Raw genomic sequence first — 14,165 nt, forward strand, 5'->3', positions numbered from 1 at the left:
TCAGAACCTCCTCTATAAACACCGTTCAGATAACTTTCACTTATTAAGTACCACACACTTCACATAAGCGCTCACTGGGGCCTTGGTAAGTATCCTATGACAGAGGAGTTACCTTAATACCACAAATGAAAAACAAAAGCTCAGAAAGGTTAAAAGAAAGCATCCAAGAGAACAAAGTGATGGCCAAGCAGTGAGTCACCTTCAGGGCTCTCTGATGCCCAACATCTGTGCTCTTTCTACTAAGTTCACCTACAAACCAGAATCTCATTACTTTCTGGAGGGAGTACTTTCTGTTCTGCACCTCACAGCCCACCAAGACAGTCATCTGTGTTACTAATAGAGAACAGGCACACAGGGAGCCTGAGAAATTGGCTGAGAAGCCCTGATATGGAGCTCCGGAGCCCAATGGGTCCACTGAGAGCAGCTGTTTACTGAGAACACTTCTTCCCTGCCTGTCCCTGTGCTGAGTGCTTTATACACACCTCATCTGACCAACCCCTGACCCCGTGAAGTAAGCAGTGGTATCATCACCCACCCTACTGGCTAATGTGCGTGGAGTTGGGATGGGAACTCAATGGCCTAACTCAAAGAAAACGAATCCTTCGACTAAATGAATTCAATTGAACCAATATTTATTGAGCATCTGCTCTATTCCCATCTGGCCTCTGAATAAAACAAAAGATGAATAAATCGGCCAGAGGAGCTGATTCCTAATTATCCATTTTAATGGACAACCTGGGGGCATCAGCTCACGCGACCTCCTGGGCTAATGAACACGGCTGCCCATTGCCTTCTTCCTGAGATTCTTCCCTGCTTAGTTCTAAGGCCCTGCGTTGCTCGTGAATCCCATTCTGACTGTACGATAACCCCTTGATCTTCCTCCGCTCTCTTTTACAAACTGTCCTTAATTATCTGTGCTCTGCCCAGTTGCCTTCTAGTCAACCCCTTCATTTTCCCAGCTGAGACTTGAACTAGCCAATGTTTATATTTGGACTTTACCACTTCCCTCTCCTGAGTCTCCCTGATTCATTTAACTCACTCAACAAATGAACATGTACCAGGGGCCAGCAACAGTGCTCGAGATAGAACAGGACCTGAGACACCTCTCTGCCCTCCCCCCTGGAGCTTGCCGTCTAGCAGGACACAGTACAAACTGCCAATTATTGAGCACCTACTGTGTACCAGGCACTATGCTATATTTTCATGAACATTAACTCTAATTCTCACAATAATCTGCAGGGTTGATACTATAACCCTGGTATAGTAAAAAATGGGGTTCTGAAGTTTCAAGATCTACCCAAGTTCACAGAGCTGGGAAGGGGAGCAGTGAGGGCTGGAACCCAGCTCTGAGCTGCTATAAAAGCCTCCAAAGTTCTGCTGCTGCTGCCGGATCCCACATTTCCAGCTGCCTCACGGCACCTTAAATGCAGCACAGCCCAATCCCAGGCTACCATTTTCCTCCCTCACAAATGTGGGTTAAAAGAAAGGAAGGAAGGAAACAAAACCAGGAAGGAAGGAAGGACGAAGGTACAAATCTAGCTGGGGAGCACAACATCGGCTTTCCAACAGATAAAGTAAGACAGGTTAGGACAGCTTCAAAAATGGTATTCCTTGAAAATAAATATTCTAGAAATCCAGCTTGGACTTTGTATTTTAAATAGGCTTCGACAACCTGGGCCTTGCTAGGGACTTACGTAACATTTATGTTGAAGATTTATTTCTCTGACCACTCCTGCCTGTTCATGGGCTTAAAATTGGTTTCAGACCGAGGCAGTGGAAGGCGACAGCAGGGGGACCAAGATGAAAAACCAAAAACACAAATTCCTGTTGAATGGTTTCCATTAAATTAATTTGATTGGTTTACTCTGACGTTTGGTTTTGCAATACTGTTTCACAATCTCTAGGAGAATGGGCTTTGCCATAGCAATTGCCACTATGCAAGTCCAACTGCATAACTATGCCACTATGCAAGTCCAACCTGACTAACCAAAGCAGTTGGCTCTGTAGAACAGCACTTGGTAAGGAGCACGTTCTGGCCTCCAGCAACTCATGTGCTTGGGATCTAACAAGTTCCTGTTGCCCAATTACACAAAAACTATGTACAGATATTCTAACTTTATGATGCTTCAGAGCAGGGGTCCCCAACCCCCAGGCCACGGACTGGTACCTGTCCGTGGCCTGTTAGGAACTGGGCCACACAGCAGGTGAGCGGTGGCAAGCCAGTGAAGCTTCATCTGCCCCCCCCCCATCGCTCCCATTACCACCGGAACTATCCTCCATCCCCCCACCCCGTGGAAAAACTGTCTTCCATGAAACCAGTCCCTGGTGCCAAAAAGGTTGGGGACTGCTGCTTTAGAGATAACTAAAAGCTAGCAGTGACGCTCAATTAAATAGAAGGTTACCAACAGTCCCTAAGAAAACATATCTCACTAAAAATTCCATAATTCAAGTTTTAGAGTCAGACAGGCCTGGGTTGAAATCATGGTTTTGCCAGGTAGTAGCTGTGACCATGGCTGAGCATGGTCATTAAATCCTCTGAGCCTCACTTTGCTCAGCTGCAAAATGGGGATAATACCATCTGTACTAAGCTAAAATGAACTCCTTTACATAGGTAATGGAATATAGCAATATCTGATAAATGTATCAGTGATATTATACTGACCATGAATCACTCTTCTCTTGGAGAATTTACCTTAAGATTATCTGTCTACGCTCCAACCACCCTGGGCCACCCATCAACCCCAGGACAGCCTCCATCTATGTGCATGACAAGGAGGGTTACTCTTGCTCTTCTGACCACTGGAGACCAAGTCCCGCTTTCATTCTGCAGGCTGTACACACAGACCTGCAGCAAGACTCCCACAGCCACGGACCCAGACATCAGTTCTAAAAAGAAGAGCGACCTTTCCAAGTAAAAGAATAATAAAAACACGTCCCAGATCCAGGGATTCAAATCTTTCGAAATCTAACTACACTGACAATCAGCACGCAAGGTTGCTGCATCGCACGACTCCGGGGGCTCCACGTGAGCAGCACGTGCTGGGGCCGGTGCAACGTGGCAGCCCTGCTGTCAAGGCTAAAGGACTCCTCACTCCCGCCTGCCACGTACCCCTTCTGGTGAACTCTAGGCACACACTTCAAGCTAAAATGCAGATTTCCAGACATATTTTTCAATAGTGTTAATAACACGCTAGCATTTATTTGAAAGCTGCTTCTCTTTCTAAGATTGGAGGTAAGGAATCAACAAGGTGGGGGGGAGGGAAGAAGGCATTTTAAGGAGAAAATCAACAACCAATAGAACCATCTGGGACCGAAAATCATTCTCAGGCACTTGATTATCCAAGGGATCCTGTAAAAACCACTCTCCACAAAGAGAAAAGCATCTGTAGCAATGCTCTGCAGAGTGGCTCATCTATAGCCGCTCAGTCCCGAATCCGCACCAACTCCAGCTGCCAAATATCTATTGTGAATACCCTGCGTGTATCAATACATTTGTATTTCCTACCTGCAAAGTCGTACTCTGGTCTGAGAAGGGAGAACTGAAGAACGTAGTAACGATGCTCATGACAATTTCGGTGACATACCTCTCCAAAATTGAGTCTGCGTGTTTCCTGTCACTTGTGTTGTTACAGGCCTGGAGGACAATTGGACACTTTAGACATTATACCAAAACCTGCACACCAGTTGTAAAATTAAGACATCTGTGACTATTCCTGCTAATTACCCTTAACAAAGGAAAAGTAAAAGCCTGCAAGTCAGTACTTCTCCCCTTAAGAGACAGCAATGATAAAAAATAAATCATGGAAGAAGAGAAACAGATCAACTTGGGTATCATGGTGTGGAATCACAGAACATTAAAATTGGTGTGGGACCTACAAGGCCATCGCTTCCCAATTCCTACCAACTTGTGGCAAATCTAAAACCCAAAAGGCGGTAAGAGGCATAGTAACTACAATTGTCTACATTTTCCCTAAAAGTAAACTGTTTAAGCCATTCATCTTCTCTAGGCCATAGTTTCCTAAAGCATATAATTAAGATCCTGAATCAAATATTATCACTGAGGTCCACTGTGCATGATATTCTCCAAACCTACAACACTCTTCCATTCCATAAAAATTCTGCTGATATGCAGTTGAAATTAGTGGGCTGTGACTCAGGATAATTGTATAAGTTTTGGGGTGAAGAGAGACTTCAGATTTCACCTGGACTCTACATAATTTCGCGGCGTAGAATAAGATTAGAGATTTATCAATAGAAGAACAAGTTTAAAAAATTGATTTTATTAAATCAAGTTTTATTACCAAATTCATTAGCCCTCTAATTTGAGATATAAAATTGTATATAATAAAAAATGATGAAGTAAGGGGTAAAACGATCAAATTTTATTAGCTATCATGCTCTGAGCCCAGTGATGAGCAGTCTGTGGACACATCCAGGGAATGAAGGTGGCAACAGATTTTACAGCATTTTTGAACAATTTAAGGCAGGGGTCAGCCAAGTTAAGTGCTGCTGGCTGTTTTTATAAATAAAGTTTTATTGGAACCCAGCCATGCCCATCTGCTTACAGACTGCTATGGCTGCTCTCATGCCACCAGGGCAGAGTTGTAGTTGTGACAGAGACCGCATGGCCCACAAAGCCAAACATGATTACCATCTGGACCTTCACAGAAAACTTGTCAGAGTCCTGATTTAAAGAGGCAAAGCAGCCTTCCATTTCAAGCCTAAACCCCCAGATTTATGGGATTAAAAGACTAGGAAGAATTTGAGATAAAAATATATACATATTTAAATAATACATCAATATATATATCTGTGACACCAACACCAGGGTATTATTAAACACAGTCCTTCGTTACAAGGAAAATAAGTTCTTGCAGGCTCCTTGTCTCACACTGGGAATTGTACAGTCAGGAGAAAATACCACATTCTAGCGTTCTCCACTGCACCTTTTTTTTTTCTTATTAGCATCACAACGTTTCTGAAATTGGTATTCATCCCACAATCATTCTCTCAAGGACTGAATTACTTTCCCCCCAAGCGCCCTCCCCCCGAAGCCTACCACCACAAAACTCATATGAAATCCATAAAGCGCCCTGTGAGGTCGCAGTCCCATAGCTTTAGAACCAATATTAAGCTCAGTGCAAAACCAAACCAAGAGTACTGAAACCCACCCCAAAGGCTGGGTCAGGAAAGCAAAAGACGGAAAGTGACATGCTTTGCAGGAGGCTCGACACCAGACTGTAGGAGATATTATAAATGCTCACACTCAGGAAGGTGTCCTTCGAGGAAAGACTTATTCTCAAAGAAATGAAAAGTTTATAAATTTGATTTTAGTATGTCCCAGGTTATCATTCACAAATCAACCCATAGAGGATGAGATGAAAACCAGAAATAATCTACCTTCCCTGAAGCTTGACAAGTAAAATCTATTCTCAGCTAGGAGTAAAAGGGTCAAAAGAAACGAGACGTGTGGAGAGATGATAGCCAGGTGCCTCCCTGTGCCACAAATCAGCGAGGTGAAGTTACGTGACTGCGTCCTTACGTCTGCACAGCACAGGGTGACCCAGACCCACACGTACCCCCTCACCCTGCCTCCTTAGCTCCAGAAAGACTTACCCTGCAGATGTCCACAAGGAAATTCTCAAACAATTTCCACATGTGATTACTGGTATAAATCTCCTTCATTTCCACCTCCGTATCCACATAGCAGTGATTCAAGAAGTTAATGTACGCAATTTTAACCTGGAAGAGAGAAACAGGCTTTTCTCAAAAACCAACTTAGTACGTGCGGGATTGATTAGTTCCCTCATTTTAATAGTGACAAGGATGGACCATGATGGTCATTCCATTTTCCCCTGCACACTTTAACTTCTATGATTTTTTGATATTCAAAATTCACTATTATAAAATTCAAAAACAAAGCTTTTGGAAGAGAATATGTTCATGACCTCAAGGTAAAGAATGGAACAAAAAACACTGATCATAGAAGAGAAGATGGACACGTTTGACTACATTAAAATTAAGAATTTCTGGGACACCCATGGTGGTCCAGTGGTTAAGACTCCGTGCTTCCACTGCAGGGGGCATGGGTTCGATCCCTCATCAAGGAACTAAGAAGAAAAAAAAAAAAAATTTCTATGAAATGACACTGTTACAAGAGTTAAATGACACGATTTGGGAGAAGCTGTTTGCAATGCATATCCCCGCAGAGGATTCCTACAGATTTGTGCATATAAGATGGCCACGCCAAAGGAAAAACAGGCAAAAAATCTGATCTGCTATTTACTTAAAGGAATATCAAATCTCAAAAACAACATATGGAAAGGGATTGAATTTCATTTAGTAATCAAGAGGATAGAAATTAAAACCACTATGAGATATCATTATACATCCACCAGATTGAAGACAAATATATACTAATAAAGGGTCTGATAATAGCAAGGGTTGGCAGGGTCTGGGAGCAACAAGAGATCTAGGGGGAGGGGTGGCCACTGGAGTAACTGCTGGAAACCACTTCACATTATCAAGTCAAAGGGAAGAAATGCACCTTGTATGACCTAGCACTTCTAAGTATACCCCCTGCAGAGGTGTGTACACCAGGACACACGCACTGGTCCTAACAGCCAAAAAGCAAAAATAACCCAAATGAGCATCGACAGACGTACAGAAAATCATATTGTGGGACAATGACACAGAACAATGCTCCAAATCAAAGGAAATGAATACAGGTGCGTATGTCAGGATGGATGAATCCTAACACCACACATCGGAACAGGAAAAGGCACAAAATAGTGCATAAAGGAAGTTCAAAAGTGGTCAAAACTGAATTACACTGTTTAGGGATGTACAAAGAAAACTACGTAAGAGCCACCTCACAACTATACCTCCATGAGGGAGCCCTCTGGGGGAGGCTGGGGGCTGGAAAAGGACACAGGCGAGGAATGAGGCACATTTCCTGACCGGGGTGGTGGTTACACAGCCGCTATCTTCGTAATTATTCTTATACTGCACAATTCACGTCTATGTACTCTTCTGTACTTAGGTTGTATTTCAAACAAAATGGGTAAAAAACAAGCTATTATACCTCACTTATGCATAATAAGAGAAATGCAAATTACAACTATATCGAAATACCACAACCATCTATCAGGGATATGAGAATCCAAACGTTTGATAATATACTGTATAAACCAGACTGTGAGAAAAATTCAATTTTTTATTTCCTTCTTCTTCTTATTATCACATTATATAATAAGCTGGTTCAACATTCATGGAAGACAACTATGGTACATCTGTACAATGAAATTTTATACAACTATAAAAAAGGAATGTAGAATCTCTTTATGGACAGATATGAAAAAAAGAATGTACCTGGAATGTCACCTTTTGTGTTAAAAAAGGGGGGGGCCAGGATAATAAAGTATATATATTTATAAATGTTTATATGCAAAACTCCAAAAGGATACACAAGAACCTAATAAATAATTTTCTGAGGGCTGTGGGGAACAGGTAAAGAAGATTTTTCATAGTTTACTCCTTTATGGTCTTTGCTATTTGAATTTTTCAAAATGTATTAACTTTTCCAAACATTAATCTAAAAACAGTACATATATTTTATACTACATATGCTATATATATATATAAATGTATGTATATTTAGTTTAAAATATAAACTAAGAGTATATATTTTAAAACATACAAAGATAAAATATATACTATATGATCCATTTTTTTGTTACTAGCTAATGTATATGAATAGGGAAACAGAAAGCTGGAAGAATTTACTTCAAAAACCTAAGAGGTATTTATTATGGGCAGTGAAATGGTAGATTACTTTCATTTTCTTATTGGTTACCTGTAGTTCCTGAATATTTTATAGTCGACATTATTTTTGCAATACAAGTTTTTGTTTTAAAGAATACACTTACAGAGTTAAGTTTTACATTGGTATGAACTGTATCTCAATGCACCGTTTTTCTCATTTCTGAGAAGTTCATTCAGGTCAATGCTCTTTGCTCAACACGTGGAACCATTCGTTCCACAGAGCTGAAGCCCTCCAGCAGTTTCCCATTCTTCTTCAAGGAGACAGACGGAAAAATTTACTTCCCCCATCATTCCTCTCACCCAAAACCAATGCTCAAGAAGATGCTGTTACAGCCAATGGAAATCTCACAGCAAAATGAGCTGCAGGTGTCAAAACTGTGAGGTCCCACCTAGGTCAGCGGAAGACTCCCATCCAGCCACAGCCCCACACACCACGAGGAGAGACATGAGCAGGGCCCACCCATCCTGGGGATAGAGTCACTCACCTCGGGGATGCAGTCCTCATGGGTCACCACGCGGACAATGTCATCCAGCGGGAGCAGGGAGTTGCACTTGATCTCCGTGTAGACGTTCTTGCCCTCTGTGCACACGGCCAAGAGCTCGACCAGGTGGATGTGGTACATGAGAGGGCTGTTCTCATCCATCCGGTCCCGTTCCGACCTCATCATCTGGATCAGAGTCTGGAAAGAGGCTCTGTCGTTGTAGAATACAAGGACATCCTCTCCTGAATTAACCAGCTATAATCAAAAGAACAACACTTGTTTATAGCACAAATTTGCAGGGATGGGGGAAGCATTAAAAAAAAAATTCTATTCACAGAGAAAGAGATGTTCTGTTAGCATTTACCTTCCAAAACCAGTAGCACCTGTACTACTGAACTCACCTATAGATTTCATTCATTTATATTACTAAACAACTACAAATCTTCAGCAGCATCATTTTCATTCACAGATATAAAAATATCACAACAGTCCTAAAAAACTATCAGGGGAAGAGAAAGTCTACATAACAGCATTCATGTATCTGGTAAAAATGTAGATTTCAAGCTTGCACTTGTATTTCCAAACTAATAATTAGGCTATGATTTTTGTTTTTAAAAATGTTTCCATCTCCTTTTCATGCCTTATAAGTATTCTTCTTACAACTCTTTCATACGCTGCCTTATTTCTTCACAATCACAAATTATCCAATTCTAATTAAGATACGCCTTCCTTTCAACACTCAAAGAGTCAAGGCATTCCTATTCGTAACTTGTCTCCCGGGGACTGGGGCTTCTCATAACTCTACTTAAGAATTAATCAACAGGACATGGAAGCAACCTAAGTGCCCATCAACAGATGAATGGATAAAGACGATGTGGCACATATATACAATGGAATATTACTCAGCCATAAAAAGAAACGAAATTGAGTTATTTGTAGTGAAGTGGATGGACCTAGAGCCTGTCATACAGAGTGAAGTAAGTCAGAAAGAGAAAAACAAATACCGTATGCTAACACATATATATGAAATCTAAGAAAAAAGAAAAAAGATCATGAAGAACCTAGGGGTAAGACGGGAATAAAGACACAGACCTACTAGAGAATGGACTTGAGGATATGGGGAGGGGGAAGGGTAAGCTGTGACAAAGTGAGAGAGTAGCGTGGACATATATACACTACCAAACATAAAATAGATAGCTAGTGGGAAGCAGCCGCATAGCACAGGGAGATCAGCTCGGCAGTTTGTGACCACCTAGAGGGGTGGGATAGCGAGCGTGGGAGGGAGGGAGACGCAAGAGGGAAGAGATTTGGGAACATATGTATATGTATAACTGATTCACTTTGTTATAAAGCAGAAACTAACACACCATTGTAAAGCAATTATACTCCAATAAAGATGTTTAAATAAATAAATAAATAAAATAAAAAGTAAAAAATAAGAATTAATCAATTTCACCACTGCATGAAATACAAAAGATCCAAAAAGGGCCGGCACAAAAGTCAAAATAAATACAGTCAATATTATTTACTTAATAATAACTAACCTTTATGAACTCTGATTATGTGCCAGATACCATGATTACTTACAACAGCGACTAGAGTAGCACAGCAGACTTCCGATAAACGGTAGCTATTATTGTCATCATTATCTCATTTAACCTGCCTATCAGCTCCTCAAGTGAATACCGCCATGCCTTCATTTACAGAAACCCACGTTGAGGGTTTGAGAAGTCAAATAACACGTCCCGAATTACACGGCCAGGAACATGGTACTGCCAACGTTCGCATCCCAGGTCGAGCCAACACTTTTAATGACACTGCACCACCTTTCACTGAAATCATATATGTGGATAAGATTATAAACCCAAGTGTTAAGTGGATTTACTTGAGATTCCTTTTTTTTTTTTTTTTTTTTTTTTAAGGTGGAAGGATGGATGAAACCAAGCATATGCAGATGCCAAAGTTGCGGGAGTGACAGAGGACCTTCCTGGCCAGACTGCATCCATGGGACACTGACGTCCCACAGAGAACCAAGGGGGACTCTGCCCCAATTCCACTGACCAGCTTCTCCTTGAGAATCATCAAGCAACAATTTTTCCAGCTAATTAATTTGGTGAATAATTTTTTTTTTTTTAAAGTCATAGAATCTACAAGAAGGGATGCTCTGGCTCAAAGGGCTCTACCCACATTTAACCTCCATCCACTGTATTTTGGTTCAGTATTCCTGGGGGTGTTTTTCCCTCTCAGAAGAATCCAAGCCAATGATCCTCAAAATAAACAGATTTATTGCTACAAAAAACTAGATCAGACTCTTGCCTGTATCTATAGCTTAAGCTCACAAACACGATGACACACACTTATACACACACACACAACACACACACACACACACACAATCACTTTCTGTCCCTTCCTATGGCTCCTGGACAGGGTGCCAGTTTATACTGATAAAATTAAATAATTTTTAAGCTCCTACGGAACACCAGAGGAAGATATATACAAATCCATAGTTGTCACCTCAGCCATGACCATGTCTTGGCACTTTTTGATGAATTTCCCTTCGGCCTTGACAATCGTCTGCAAGAACTTGATGTACTGGACGTTTCGACCGTGAGTCTCAATGCAGTGAACAAAGTGCTGGACGACTCTCTCGTTGATCTCACTACACAGCTGGAAATTGTTCATGAAGATGTGCTGCATCGTGACCGCCTCCAGGATCTGGCACAAGAGTGAGGGCGGGGGCACAGGGACATGGTCAAAGGAAGGCCAGAGCAGAGGACCAAGTGAGAAAAAGAAGAGTCCACGACAAACACAGAGAGGCGGGCATTTAACCCCGTGAAAGCATCTTTCTCCATTCTCGCTTCTGTACCGCCTTCCTTTTTACTCAACTTTTTCAATAAACACATAGGGCACTAAACTAATCATTAGTTTTCTGCTGAATGAATTCCAGAGGGACCATCAGCACCCAGATCAAGAAATAAAACAGGCAGCCTTTATGGCCCACCCCCCCAGTTTTACTACTATTTTGACTTGCACAACCATAGATTTGCTTTGCCTGTTCTTGAACCTCATTCATCCTCTTCTACCTGGCTTCTTTTGTTCAACGTTACTTTTGCATGTTGTCATCCATGTTGTTGCATGTATTACTAGTTTGTTCCTTGTCACCGCTATGTACATTGCATTGCATGACTATACCACAATGCATTGATCTGTTCTATTGTTGATGGGCATGTGGGGGAGTATCCAATTTTAAGAGTAAGTAGTTACACAATTCTTATGACAAATACGATGAACAGTGTGAACAGTGCCGCTCTGAACATTCTTCTAAATGTCTTCTGATAAACACAGTGTATGCATCTCTGTTGGCTTTATACCCAAGAGTCGAATTGTTGGGTTGCAGAGTTTAAATATGTTTGGCTTTGGAAGATACTTCCAAACAGCTTTGAAAGATGTTAACAATTAACATTCTACATTACAGCTACTCTGTATCCTTGTCAATACTTAGTAATGTCAGTCTTTTCATTTTAGTCACATTTTGTTGTACGCATCTTGCTTGATTTGCATTTGTCTGATGACTAACCATGTTGAGGGCCTTGTCATATTTATTGGTCATTTGGATAACCTCTACTGTGGAGTGTCCCATTGTTAAATTTTTTGTCCATTTAAAAAAGTGGGCTGTGAATTTCCTTACGGACTCTCCTGAGTTTGATACCTATTCTGGGTATGAACTCGTTGCTGGACTCGTACGCTGTGTCTTCTCCCACTCTTTGGCTTGTCTTTGCTAACTTAATGGTGTCATTTGATGAAGAGAAGTTTTTAATTTTAAAGAAGTTCAATTTATTGATATTTTCCTTGATGACTAGTGCTCTTTGCAGACTGTGTGAAAAAACTTCCCTTTCCACAAGGTCATGAAGGTATTTTCACGTTCTCTTCTAGAAGCTTAATTTTCTACTTTATACCCAGACTTACTGAGTTATTGGGTTTTATGACTAGTATGAGGTAGGGGGCTTTAACCTTTTCATTTTTTGCCTTTTCTTTTTCTTAACATGACAAAGAGGGAACATTACCCTACAACGCAGTAGTCCTTTTCCTGGAAAGTTCCAGCAGTACGGATGAGTGAGTGCTTATGTGTGTTTCTGTGTGTGTATGTGAGGGTGTGTTCATGTACAAAGATGTCCTTTGCAGTACTGTTCACAAGCCAAAATCAGACACTGCCTAATTGTCCATTAATACAGGAATGGTCTAAAAAAAGTTACATTCTACAGAATGCTATTTAGCCATGAAAATGAATGAGAAATGTTTATATATTTTTCACTTGCAAAGACAGCCAAGATGTGTTAAGTGAAAAAAGCAAAATGCAAAACAATGGGTGGAGTGTACCACCATCTTCTTTTAAAAAAAGCATATTACATATTTAATATATTTTTTAAAACATATTTAACTAAAATGTAACATAATTATGTTTTACATGGATATATGATGTTTCGTATAAACACAGAAAACTTGATGTGTGACCTGAGGAGGTTGTGTCTGGGCTGTGAGAATCAGTACTTTGCTATGGCTGGAGTTTAATGTAAGGAGGACTGTTATTAAGAAAAAATATCAATTTGTCTTACCTTTGCATCTACCACCTCTTCCTCCCTCCTTCTACCTTTTTTCCCAAAAAGATGGGGAGTATTTACATCCTCCTGAGTGTTGATCAAAATGTTCCCCGTTGGAATGAATGTTGCCTCATAACAAGTCCCAGCGGCCACAACAGCAAAAGAATAAGGTGTTCTTCTCTCTTCCTGCTTCCCCAGCCTCCTCCCCACACAGATTTCCAGACAGGCCTCCAGTCTTACCCCTGGGTTGAGAAACAGGTTTATGTGTTTGTGGAGCAAAGCCTGATTCTGCTGGTTGCCAGCACAGAAATTCTGCAGAAACTCGTGAGCCAGCCTCATTATCTCCTGCATCTTGGTGTCTTCGGCCTGTGTGGAGGGAGAGAGACAAAAAACAGGTTGAAAACAGGGCTATGCCTTTGACTGGAAAAGGTCGACAGGAGGAAGCACTGATCTCTCGGCCAGGAGGCCAGGTTCGATGACGCCCCCATCCCCTCCGACTAATGTGGGGCTCTGGGGGTGTTTGCTGGGGGCGGGCTGTGTGAAAACATTGGGGGACTGCACTGCTGACCCGGCAAAGAAGCCAACAACTTGTCCATACTTCATGGAGAAAAGTGAATTCTCTCCCACTAGCTTTGGGCAGAAATGAAACGATTTTATTGGGGAAAAGGGCAATAGAGAGTGAAAGCTAAAAGGAAGTGTCTGGAACTCCACTGTCTAGCAATGGCTGAAATCTCTGAACCCCCTACTTCTGAAAAGACGGACGGACAGCAGATGGGAGCCGACTTCCTCAATGGCCATAAACCCACACCTCCCCAGCTCTCGGGCATACATTTTTAAGTTGCCTTAACCTGTGGACACACTAACTTTTGGCAGTAGCTAACATGGCACAGTGGAAATCTCTTTAGGTTCTAAGTTAGGGAACAGTTATCTATCTTAACTCCTTTCCCTGTCACTTCAGGCACATTATTTAACCTATGACTTAGTTTTCCCACCTATAAAATCAGGATAATATGTGTCTCAGGCATTTCACATGGTTGATTACGATATTCTCATTTCATATATCAAAAACACACACTCGATAAGCAACAAGGATATATTGTACAGCACAGGGAAGTAGAGCCATTATCTTATAATAACTTTTAATGGAGCAAAATCTATAAAGATACTAAATCCCTTTGCTATACCCCTGAAACTAATATTGTAAATCAACTATGCTTCAATTTAAAAAAATATACTCAGTATTTGTAAAGAGTTGGAT

At 41.2% G+C, this 14,165-nt stretch overlaps 1 protein-coding gene across 7 annotated transcripts in view; it reads right to left on the bottom strand.

Moving 5' to 3' along the window:
• Positions 1-14,165, bottom strand: part of ITPR1 (inositol 1,4,5-trisphosphate receptor type 1) — a 319,227-nt gene that overhangs the window by 131,513 nt on the left and 173,549 nt on the right. For all 7 annotated transcript variants that reach the window (XM_082345342.1, XM_082345346.1, XM_082345344.1 and 4 more), the window contains exons 31-35: positions 13,148-13,273; positions 10,824-11,024; positions 8,310-8,561; positions 5,617-5,742; positions 3,506-3,634 (exon numbers count right to left, since the gene is read on the bottom strand). In XM_082345342.1, coding sequence (XP_082201468.1) covers positions 3,506-3,634; positions 5,617-5,742; positions 8,310-8,561; positions 10,824-11,024; positions 13,148-13,273 — 834 coding nt within the window. The remainder of the gene's footprint in view (positions 1-3,505; positions 3,635-5,616; positions 5,743-8,309; positions 8,562-10,823; positions 11,025-13,147; positions 13,274-14,165) is intronic.

This window comes from Balaenoptera borealis (genome assembly GCF_965194805.1).
Source record: "Balaenoptera borealis genome assembly, chromosome: 12".
Taxonomy (NCBI): domain Eukaryota; kingdom Metazoa; phylum Chordata; class Mammalia; order Artiodactyla; family Balaenopteridae; genus Balaenoptera; species Balaenoptera borealis.